Here is a 12,949-nt window from a genome sequence, read left to right on the forward strand (position 1 = left end):
GATAGATATCCTTTGGAGATCCTTTGACATGTATGTGTTAAGGTGTATGCTTGGATGGACTAAAATGCATTCTACATTCTATAAAGGAACTTTGCATTTCAGTCTCATTCAGACTGGATCAGGTGTTGAGGCAATTAGCACAGGGTTTTGTGGCGGTGTAGGAGGGCACAAGTGGGAGAGTGTCGATGTTTTGTCCGTGAACTCAGCCTGGATAGCGCCCTGTTTCCGACTAAAGGTTTAAGGCACCAAGCAACATAACAGAATTTTGTAGCAAACTAGCGACAGTTAACTGCCTTAAACAACAAAACTGTTAACCAGTCAGTCTGATCACAGGCTAATGTGATTGGCCACCTCAGCGTTACGTCTCTCCAAAAGTTGATTCTGTTTCAACTTTTGCAGCAGTGTTTTTTCAGCAACCCCTGCGGTTCCCAACGTTGCAACCTACATGCAGTACCCACACTCAAAATTGATGGGAGGAATGGTGCTGATTTTGTCTGAATGAGGTCTTAATAAGGTGGAATGACCATTTTTTTGTTTTTGTTCATCCCTGTTGTCACTGCAAAGAGCTTAATTAACTCCAAATGCTCAAAATCTATTTGAGGAACACTATATATACTATGCACTGGGAAAGAATGAGCAAAGAAATTTTAGCTAGTATAGATTGTGGAGGAGTTCGCACTGCACATGCTCACAGAATGCTGTTCAGACAGGTCAGTACAACAACAAACTCATTGACGGTAACTCTATCCCCAGAGGAGAACGTCAATAACAACTGTGTTGTGTGTGCAAAGGCAAGGCTGCAGCCATGTAACACTTTTTCTTTACCCCATGTACCCCTTTTACAAATGTAAAAATGTATAAACATACTGTATGTAGGAACATTTACATTTCAACTGACCTAGTCATTTATTTTTACTTGAGTAAAATTTCATTAAAATAACAGTACTTCTACTTCACTACTCTTTCTATCAATGCTGTACTATCTACAGTGTCAAAGCCCTGACACACACATGTATGTAGTATGTACAGAGAAACTCTGGACAGAAGCCCAGTGGATTTCTTGGAGGTAAACTTCATCACTCAGTGTTGACTGAGGCTATGGTTTATGCCAGGCCTCATTTTGGCATAGTCAGGCTACTTGTCTGGGACATTGCCCAGAAAGAACACATGGGTGTGCTTACAGAGTCATCATAAAACAGCCTGGGCCAGGACAGTAAAAAGCACAGGTTGGAAGACTAGGTGGGAGGAAATCAGAACGCCTCTTGGTCCTGGAAATGTTCAGGAATGTGCTGAACGACATTTCTGCACTCCAGGGAGGCAGATCCCTGACAGTGATGTGTTCATAAATGATTTCCAGGCAGGTAGGCTGTTGTCTTTTGGGACCCAGAGAACATTAATGGGAAATATCAGTGTTCTTTGGGGCTTGCACCACAGCTTTTGTTTGCCATTAGGATAATGAGAATGATGAAAATTGAAGGTGGAATAGATCGTTTTCACAGATTTCTGGAGGGCAACTCACATGTTGAGGCAACTTACTGATTCTCTTTCTGGCTTCATTTAGTTGTTCCCCAAGTCTTCTGGCCTCAGTTGCCCTGTTCAAAAGAATGCAGGTGTTCACAGGCAATGCAGCAACAAGAAAGATATTTGATAAACTGAATGAGGGAAACATAAAGGTAAAGGTGAACGATTTTGATTTCAAAATTAAGTGTTCTATAAGACATCTATTACATACCATATTTTGTTGGCATGAAACTGAAAAACTTAAACAACTGCTTGCTAGATAAACATTTTAATCAAAAGCAAGTTCTTGTGATTCAAAACATTTTTAAACCTAGCAGCCTCTGCAGGTGCTAAAAGTCTTAGTGAAAATGAAACATGGCCTACTGTAAGTTCTAATTAGTGTGACTAAATTGGAGCATTTTTTCAAAATTGCCCACAGAAATGGCAAGATATGTTTTATTTGAGTTTGTGGTATCCGTCAGGCATCTGGACAGAAAAAAAATTCAGTACAAAAATGCATTTGATAGTAGTTTTTATGAGGTACAATGGTGTTAGTGGCCAACAAATATAGAAGTTGTGTCGTTGCAGGCACAGTATGAGCATGTGTAGCATATGTTTGTTGTTTTGTCTGTAAGGGATTTTAAAAATACTACAGCCCAACCAATGGGTTGGCCAATAATATTGGCCAATATCTATCACATATATATCGGTATCAGCATAATTATTACATTCCCAGTGAAGCTTACTGTTTTAGTGTTAAGTTTATAGTTAAACTATAAAATATCCTGCCTCCATTACATACATTTTACACAAGTGTTTGATAACCATATTTGAGTGATCAATGCCAAAAATGTTTGTATATATATTCTGTGTCTATGAGAGTATTGACCGATATATGAATAATGGAATTTTTTTCACACCATAATACCAGTATGGGCATCAGCTTAAAATGAATACCACATATGACACAGCTTGTACTGCTTATATTGCAGAGGAAGACTTTTGAGCAAGATCAGGATGTGAATTTATCAAAACTGTCTAACAATTTGCCCTACATCACTTACCTCTGTTTAAGTAGCTTCTTGTTGTCTTTAATGTTCAGATGGTCCTCGTGGTCCCTCAAAAAGGTCTCAAAGGCCTCTTGCTTCCCTATAGACAACTGTGGACCTGAGAGAGAAAAAGATCCAGTGTTAAGGTGTATGCTTTAATAATCAGAAGCTACTGTTTATATCACCAGATCAACGCCGAAAACACTTCTTAAATCAAATGTACCATACAAATTACCATCCTATTGAGACACCATTCTTGTCATACTACTGAAATAAATCTACTAACTATGGCAAGTTGTATTTGATCCTGCTGTGCAGATTTGAACAGTGAGACAAGAGCTGTGCATGTTCCCACATTCACAGGTACTCGGCTCCAATCTGGCAGCCAGATGCCAGCCAGAGCCCCACTGGTATAGTTGACCTCCCACCTATTACTAATTACAAAACTGAAGAATAATTAGCCTCTCATTCATTGTTTAAAGAAAACATAAACACAAATATAAACAGCAATTCATAACATGTCATAGCTGATGCCCCCTGCCTGACTTTGGCAACTTGCCACATGTAAGAAAACAACATAACTTGAACACAACATCCTGCATTTTTCCTAAAGAAATATAGATCTGCTGGTTAAATGCAGAAATCAAATTTCATTATACATTGTAGTATTTTGATTGACATGTGATCACCTGTGATCATCTGATTTAATTGAATATGATAATATGGCAGCGTCTTAAAAATTTTGATTTTACTGGATGTAAAATTCATAACATTCACTGAATCATGAACTTTTTTTTATTGTATTCATGTTAGTAACAAACTCTAAAATACCATTTAAAATAACTACAAAATGACTTTTTTTTGCCTTTGTTGGGTCTGATACTGGTGTATAGGTGAAATATAGAGTGAGACAACAGTGATAAGAAAATACTTAAAATATTGATTTTGACTTCATGGGAAATTTAATAATAATGTTGTGTTTCCTTCAAGTGCCCTATTTCAGTCAGGGCCTTACAAATGGCTTACCTACTGTAAATGGAGGGTGGTCATGCATTTTGATTCTATGTCTAATATGTTTGCAGGTAATTATTCAGAACTGTTGCATGTAGCACAATCAGTCTGTTGTTGTTCTCACTTTTGTCATACTCAAATGCATGTTTGCCTTGCGGGTGTTTGGTTGTGCATTTTAGCAACCGCAGATACATCTGCCAATCTGTCAAGTCTCTGTCTCAACTTGACAAATCAAATTTACGGTAAAATAAGTTCTGTGTCTCCAGCAAACCAACATGTTTTTTTTTCCTTTATGCAAGACTGCACTGGATTGTGATGACATAATCTTATTATAGAATAGTAACCACCAATGCTGTGCAAGATGTCCCTGGAAAACCCCAACGCTTCACAATGATTTCCAATAAATTCCAGCCTTGTTAAAATGGGTAGACTTTTGTGACCAAGCTGTTCTAACCAAATACATACACAGGACAGTAACTCATGTGAGATTAATTGTAGGACAGTTAGGAATTTTGTTTCTTTATTTTTGGAAAGTCTTGATTGAAACCAGCAGGCATCTCATGGACATATGTTGCAAGAGCCAACCTCAACAAATCAGTGAGAGGTTTCTTGAGGGAATGCACTCCATTCGACTCTTCTCAACATTCCAGGAATATCTCAGAGTGATATGACATCACATTATGTTGTACTAACATCATCTGTGGGGTAATGAGATCACATGGACCTTAGGCCAACTTTCCTAATTCTTCCTTTCTATGCTTCAAGTGTTGAAAAACCACAGAGTTCTAAAGTGGAGGAATGTGCTGTGACTATTGTTGCTGTTTCAACAAATTTAAGAAATGAAATACCAGCAAAGTGAAGTATGACCATACTTTTCCATCAATTTCTAAGAGGAACTGTCAGACTGTCACATACAATGTTAACTGTTTGCTGGAAAGGTTAGAACTTGTCTGCTTGACACAGAACAGTATTTCTGCTATATTGTGTGTTCTTACCACAGCCTCCTGTATGGGACAGTAGTATTTGACTTACTGAGGAGTCCCTATTGTCTTAGTCTTCTGTGAAGATCACAGAAACATCTGGAGAACCCGGTAGAATTCTCAGTGTTTCATTACATTACTAGAATTAACATTAACATCTAATTCTCCCTGTAATTTTCAAGTCTGTTTTGTTTCTGCAAGGTTATCTGCAGGTCATCATGCAAGTTATGCAAGTAATTCAGACTGAATTACAACAGGAACACCTTGTTCATCTATTACCCACCTTTTTACACTTCAAAAACTATGTTAAGAGCACAAAAAGAATACACTGTACATCTGTACCTGTGAAAAAGGACAATAAATAAAGCATCTCACAATTCAACCCAATTGCCAGAATAAACATTTGGTAATGTTATGTTGAGTTTCTCCAACCACAGATATATTGAAGCTTTAAATCTTATTAAAAATATCCAATGGTTTCATGCTTACAAATGTTAAAACACTGCCTTGAACAGTGGTCTCTGGCCTGGCAGCTATCTTGCATAGTAGTCACACCACTACAACACTCTACCCACTACTTACATGAAAATGAGCTCATAATCCAAACATGATATGACACATATTGTAGAAATGTTGATATGATATTTGGTTTGCTGAAATGTACAATGGCAAGATTTTAATTGGGCTACTAGGCTGCACAAGTAGTCCAGTTTGCAATTTACAGAGCGCATAGTAGAAATCCAATTCTATGAAGAACGAGTGGGTGTGCAGACTGCCTCTGCAGAGACAGTGGTTGCCCAAAATAGAAAGAAAAAGTTCTCAAATGTTCACGTTTTATTTTGTGCTGGCAAAGCTAAGAGACCAGTACAGAACTATGTATTATGGAAAGAGTAGAGTTGATTATGTGCTATTCAATCAGCATGAACGGTTTCCATGGAAAGGTCATCATCATACATTTATAGTCGATATTCAGGGGACAACAATTACCCTCCTTGTAACCATAGAGGCTGTTGGCTACAGCACCAGAGCCCTCAGATTAAACCTTAATTAAAACATACATAAACATTCAGTGACCCATCGAACATGAGGAAAGGATAAGTGCAGGGCATTTGTTTTGAATTAGTGATAGTTTGGTTATGAGTTTCCAAGTGGGTCATGGAAAATAGGCACTCCAGATGTGAATCATATGATATATAATGCAGTGCACTGTATAAAATAGCTGTGTCAATTTTTTCTTTCTAGTACTTTCCTCCTGGCTTGACTGGAACTGCTCGATGTGTTCTTATAAGTTTTCCCTTCCCAAAGAGCAGTGCCTTTCTAGATAATCTCAAGTGTTCCCTGCTGGTTAACAGCTGATGGGGTTGGAAGTGTGTTATGTACACAGCGTTGCTTGCAAACAGAGCAGAAAGAGAGAAATTTCTCATGAAGTGTGTGAAAAGTGGACTAACATTCCAGAGTGAACATGTAACTGCTAACAAGGGACTGCAGGATCTGGGAATATGTGAAGGGGTAGCAACTTTTCGTAACAGAATGGACAACAATATACGGTACCAATACTGTTGGCAAACGTTTCATCATGTAATTGTGTAATTTTATCATTATATAGTCTGTTTATTGTGATTAAATCAGCTAATACCATCTCAGTTCATCATTCCACTCCAATCTTGAATTGATTGAGGCTGACTGTCTTTTTCTTCAAAACTGTTACCTTGAATGACCAACAAAATCCAGTCTGGTCATAACTACCAAGTGTATGCTTTAAAGTCTTTGTCTGCAGTAAAAAAGAAGAGATACACCTAAACAATTAAAGCAACCACATGAAATTCACCATGATACAGTCACTTGAGTAGGTCAACATGTGTAAAACTGGTATATTGCCACCCTTTCAAGCATTACAGTGAAGTAAGTCTAAAAGGTCAAGTGTGTAGGGTTTGAGGGTATCTATTGGCAGAAATGAAATATGGGGAGGGTGAGTGAAGGGGTATTCATTTGGTTGAAATATGCCTCATCACCCCTTGGTTAAATACCTTGGTCAACTCTGCATTCGTTGCCAGATTGTTTCCGACACCACACCATGGTAGTTAAGTGTTATTGCTAATGCTAATGCTACTTTGTCGTTTTACTTGAGTTAATCCTGTTCTTCTCCTTGTCCTCCACCAGTGTTGGCTTCTCCACACTTTCCAGCCTCTCCACCAACCAGCCTCTCGCCTGCGCACCTTTGCCACCTGCCACACTCCACTCAAGGCTCCCTGAGCTAGGACGCGCCCAGAAACCAGCCAGCCACTACGCTTCTCTGCACGCTCTGGAGCTTCATGACCACAAGTAACCCCTCTCCTCATGAAGCCCTCTTCACTTGCTTCAACGAGCTACCCCTGAACTGCACTTATATTCACTGATTGTTGAATAAATCACCTTATAACCTTCACCTGTCTGATTGTCCGCTTTTGGGTCCATCTACAAACCTTCAAACGGTCACATAGATTCTTTTGACTGAATGTTATTTATAAATCACAATCAATTTCAGCTTGATACTGTTGCATTCTTAAATTATGAGCTGTTTTCTAAATGGCCATAATATCCTGGCTTGATACATTCTTTGATATCAATTCCACTAAACAAGGAATATTTTACTTAATTAGGATTATTAGATACTCCTACTCATATACTACCTCATATTAGAACCCGACCGATATGCAGGTTTTGGGGCTGAGGCCGATACAAATTAAAGGAGTAAAAAAATCCAATATTAATAAATTGGCCAATATACACACATTTTATGCTGCGATCCCTCAAATGTGGTTATCAAACACTTGTGACAAAAATATATCAGTTGACAGTAATGAAAGTTTAGCAATAAACTTTATTGTCTATAATGACATTAGTGTACCATAACAGTAAACCTCACTCAAAATTTAATAATTATAAATTACCCCAAGCATTGTTTTCTGCACTGTAATCTTTAACACCAAAAAGTTTTTATATGCGGCAGTAACAATATACAGTTGGAAGAAAAAGTATGTGAACCCTTTGGAATTACCTGGATTTCTGCATAAATTGGTCATAAAATGTGTTCTGATCTTCATCTAAGTCACAACAATAGACAAACACAGTCTGCTTAAACTAATACCACACAAACAATTATATGTTTTCATGTTTTTATTGAACACAACGTGTAAACATTCACAGTGCAGGGTGGAAAAAGTAAGTGAACCCTTGGATTTAATAACTGGTTGACCCTCCTTTGGCAGCAATAACCTCAACCAAACATTTCCTGTAGGTGCAGATCAGACCTGCACAATGGTCAGGAGGAATTTTGGACCATTCCTCTTTACAAAATTGTTTCAGTTCAGCAATATTCTTGGGATGTCTGGTGTGAATCGCTCTCTTGAGGTCATGCCACAGCATCTGAATTGGGTTGAGGTCAGGACTCTGACTGGGCCACTCCAGAAGGTGTATTTTCTTCTGCTGAAGCCATTCTGTTGTTGATTTACTTCTGTGCTTTGGGTTGTTGTCCTGTTGCATCACGCATCTTCTGTTGAGCTTCAATTGGTGGACAGATGGCCTTAAGTTTTCCTGCAAAATGTCTTGATAAACTTGGGAATTCATTTTTCCATAGATGATAGCAATCTGTCCAGGCCCTGAGGCAGCAAAGCAGCCCCAAACCATGATGCCCCCTCCACCATACTTCACAGTTGGGATGAGGTTTTGATGTTGGTGTGCTGTGCCTTTTTTTCTCCACACATAGTGTTGTGTGTTCCTTCCAAACAGATTGTGCCAGAGATTTGTGTAAGTCTTTAGCTGACACTCCTCAGGATTCTTCTTCACCTCACTGAGCATTCTGCGTTGTGCTCTTGCAGTCATCTTTACAGGATGGCCACTTCTAGGGAGAGTAGCAACAGTGCTGAACTTTCTCCATTTATAGACAATTTGTCTTACCGTGGACTGATGAACATCAAGGATTTTAGAGATACTTTTGTAACCCTTTCCAGCTTTATGTAAGTCAACAATTCTTAATCGTAGGTCTTCTGAGAGCTCTTTTGTGCAGGCATAGTTCACATCAGGCAATGCTTCTTGAGAATAGCAAACTCAAAACTGGTGTGTGTTTTTTATAGGGCAGAGCAGCTTTAACCAACACCTCCAATCTCGTCTCATTGATTGTACTCCAGGTTGGCTGACTCCTGACTCCAATTAGCTCTTGGAGAAGTCATTAGCCTAGGGGTTCACATGCTTTTTCCACCGTGCACTGTGAATGTTTACATGTTGTGTTCAATAAAAACATGAAAACATATAATTGTTTGTGTGGTATTAGTTTAAGCAGACTGTATTTGTCTATTGTTGTGACTTAGATGAAGATCAGAACACATTTTATGACCAATTTATGCAGAAATCCAGGTAATTCCAAAGGGTTCACATACTTTTTCTTGCAACTGTATCTGTGTTAGGCCAGTATTTGCCGAAAATATCTGTCATCCGATATATCAGTTGGGCTCTACATCATTTAACATTTTACTCTGTCCAAAAAGGGTCAAATATTTCAGTGCCCCAACCCTACTCACATTTCCTTGTGACAAAGTTGGACCAAGTCTCAGTTATCACACATAAAATATGATTTGGGCCTGACTTGTGATCATTGCAAACTAGCACCTTCTACATTAATCCATTTTCTGTGAGACTGACCCAAACTTCAAGTGTACTGACATTCAGTATTGACAGGCAAATATATAATGACTTAATAAACAAGTTTTCTTCTGTATACTCCTCATGTACCCCATTATGTCCAGTAAGTTTAGCCTAATGAGTTGGACAGTTTGGATGGCCACTGTCCTTCCTGCTCCTCAGGAGGTGCTGCTGTCAAGACAGCTGGTTCTTAGGAAAGAAGTGGCCCAAGGTAGATCGGTGTGGAGTCGGTGTGGACTAAATGGACTGGATGCTTCAGTAATGTAAACACAGTTCACATGTTGCTTCTGTAATAACCTCAAAAATGTCCTCCATTTCAGGACAGTCATTAAATATCATTTGAAGGCAGTAATGCTGACTTTTTGGTGTCCTTGCCATAAGTAACTTTGAACAATGTTTATTCAGGAAATTAAGAATTATGGTCAGAGCCAGAAATATTCTTTAGAAATTGTGTTTGTGATTCTGACAGAAATGACCTGTGATCTCTTTCATTTGATGATGCAACAGTGGGATTATTTACATGTACAGTTATAGTTCACTGTTGCAATTAAGTATGACTCTTAGACTTTGTGAAACTCATTCAGACCAACTCAAAAACTGCACATCATCTATATACTCATGTTTCTGGTCATAAGGGGCAGCAAATTCTCATTGTAAAAACGTGTACAATATATGTACAATAAACATAAAGCCTTTTCTTTCAAGATCATATCTACACTGCAATATTGCCTAAGTCTATGTCTAAGTGTGTGGTGTGTACTGTAGTTGTAACGCAGTAGATGCCACATAGCCAGAGGTCAACCAAATTGAAGAGGAATCCATTGAGGTCATCACATCCCATAAAATCGGGGAGAGAAAAACAGGACTTGCAGGGCCAGGTGAAAACATGATGATAGGATAAGATGACCCAGATGATCATGCTTGCTCTACATTAGATCGCATACCACTCTGAGAGACTAATCCATATGGCACATCATTTATCAGTGGCTTTATACACCACAGCTTTATAGCCATCCATCACTGTGCTCCTCATTGTCCATTTGTTGAATGACTGATTTACTTACTAATTCTGACTGGACAGAGTTCAAACATGTGTTTGTGTTTTAATAGGCTCTTTTTTCAGAGACCCTGTTTGCAATTACCCCTTTGCTGGCCTAATTACCGCACTGGGCACCATTACAAAAAATGTCGAAGAGGATGAGGGAGCTGTGGTTAGCACAGACGGGAGAGCAGCCTCAGTTTGATGAGTAGCTGGCTCACACCCCTGTGCCTGATGGCTATAACCAAGCTCGTTGTAAGTGCTCAGGTTTATCTTCACACTTAAGGCTCCACTTGACCAAAATTAAACAGAAAAAGGGAAATAAATACTGCTGCTGGCTGGAAGGCACTAAGCTTGATTGGCTTGGCATTCGATCTACGACTGACAAGAGAAGCTGCAGTCTGAGGGCTCTGGTACCTACTCTGCCATCTCTATGTCTTCGTTATACCTTCTATTAAATGACATTATGGTCAGAACCTTCTGAAGGTACGGTAAGTGCCATGGCCAAACTATATGCAGATAACCCAGATAACTGGAGAAAACACTGTGGTGACACTGCCATTCAAACGTTTGGGGCCGCTAAGGAATTTATATCTGTCACATCTTATGTCTACTTAATAGTCAAATTGATTATTAGAAAACCCTTGTGCAATTATGTTAGCACAGTGGAAAACAGTTGTGCCTTCCTTAGGCTAGTGATCAGCTTTGGATTCGATTATAGTTTCAAAGTGGTCTTTCTTTTGAAAGTAGTACGTCTATTCTTGTCCTGAGAAATTAAGATCTAATACAACAGTGTATGCTACTCCCTTCAAAGAGCAGCACAAACTGGCTCTAACCAGAATAGGAAGAGAAGTGGGAGGCCCCGGTGCACAACTGAGCAAAAGGACAAGTACATCAGAGTCTTTAGTTCAAGACACTTCACAAGTCCTGGCAGCTTCATTACATGGTAATGTAACACCAATAGTGAAAAGGCGACTCAAGGATGCTGGCCTTCTAGCCAGTCTAACCTGTGGGAGGTGCTTCAGGAAGCAATGACTGAATTTATTCAGATTAGATCAACTCAGTTTACATCTAGAATGCCAAAGGTCTGCAAGGCTATAATTGTATGTTTACTTATATGAGATATACTCTTGTATTAGAATAAAATGCTAGAAAAAAAGTGGTATTTAGCATTTGCTTTTCATTTGTGGGGCACGCTGCCTCTAAATGGACTGTCTGAACAGTGTCTCTTGTGTTTATATTGCAGCATTCTTGGCCAGTGGTCTCTGATTCATCTTCCAGTATAAGTATTATAGGTTTTAAACTCATCAGTTTTTCATCAGCAACAAATTACAGGTTTAATATGCACTGTACTATACTGTACTGTCTAATGTTTCTTTGCTGACACAATTACATTGGACGACTTGAGGGACCTCTACAAAGAAACCCCTAAATACATGTAATCCCGCTGGTGGCACTGTATAGAAATAAGACAACGCAAGGAGCTCTGGGATGTCAGACTCTTCGCCATGTAGTAACATCCAGAAACCAACGATTTGTCATGCCGCACAGGCAACCTCAACAGGCACACTGAAAATCATCATGCTGATTTTCAAAGAGCTGCCCACATTCCAATCGTGAAAGATCACCTGTCTGTACTCTCAGTGCCCAATTCATCACAAAGTCATTGCTTCTTCCAGGTCAGAAAGACTGAATGTCAGTCAACATCTGTGAACATGTTTAATTTATACAGTACTTCATTAGTCCCCATGGGACCCTTTTAACCCATTACTACTATTTAGTAGCAGTGATCAGCCATAATGCAGTGCCAAGGACTCAACAACTGCATTACTGAGATTTATTACCTTATCCCTAAAAAACGTGTTTTAGATGGAAGGAAACCCACATAAACACACAGAGGACATGCTAACTCCCCATAGAAAGGTCATAGTTGGACCTGGTAGGTTCAAACCTGGAACATTCTTGCTATAAGAAGACAATGAAAACATAAACGATGACCAAATTATAAACAAGAACAACAAGATAAAATGACACACAGTATCTAACCCTGCAGATTGTTTTAGTTTTAAGTACCAAGGTGTTGAGATATTCATTTCTGAGAACATCTAAACCATCTTTTCCCAGAGGTATTGTCTGTGTTACTCAGGAGTGTCCAACTTGCTGTGGACAGCATTCATTAGAACTACTTTCTACTGAAAAAAAACATACTTCCAATTGTTTTGTTGTGGAGACAAAGTCTCAAACCCAATGGAAATAAAAACAAGACTATCTACATGGCTAGATACCACTGGTTATAGGTTTAGGGCCTTTTTGTATCAGCCCTTTAATGAGGTGCTTACTTAAATTATCCTAAATGTTTCCAACAATGCACAGATCCAGAGAAATCCAAATTTTATTTATAAGGTAGCAGTAGCATTTGGATTGTCGCTACAACTTCTGGGTAACCAGATGATATGTCAGAGAGCAAGGAAGGAAGTAAACGTAACATAAAACTTGAATACATCACCTCGTCTGTGATTTCTGCCTAACTCAAGTCAGATACACTGTCTGGAAATGTCTTGAGCAAATAGCTGCACCACATATCCAAATTACAGTATTTCACAGTTCAATTTGGACCCCATTTTGTATTGCTTAGAATACTACACCTTATCCAGAACACATCTGGGGCTTTAAAAATCATTTGGAATCTTTAA

General features: G+C 38.9%; 1 protein-coding gene across 1 annotated transcript in view; it reads right to left on the minus strand.

The window, feature by feature from the left end:
* kif6 (kinesin family member 6) overlaps positions 1-12,949 on the minus strand; it is a 79,744-nt gene that overhangs the window by 20,318 nt on the left and 46,477 nt on the right. Inside the window, exons 14-15 of the mRNA XM_073465752.1 lie at positions 2,565-2,667; positions 1,537-1,592 (exon numbers count right to left, since the gene is read on the minus strand). Of these exons, the coding sequence (XP_073321853.1) occupies positions 1,537-1,592; positions 2,565-2,667 (159 nt within the window). The remainder of the gene's footprint in view (positions 1-1,536; positions 1,593-2,564; positions 2,668-12,949) is intronic.

The sequence above is a fragment of the Pagrus major genome, chromosome 5 (assembly GCF_040436345.1).
Source record: "Pagrus major chromosome 5, Pma_NU_1.0".
In the NCBI taxonomy this organism is placed as follows: Eukaryota; Metazoa; Chordata; class Actinopteri; order Spariformes; family Sparidae; genus Pagrus; species Pagrus major.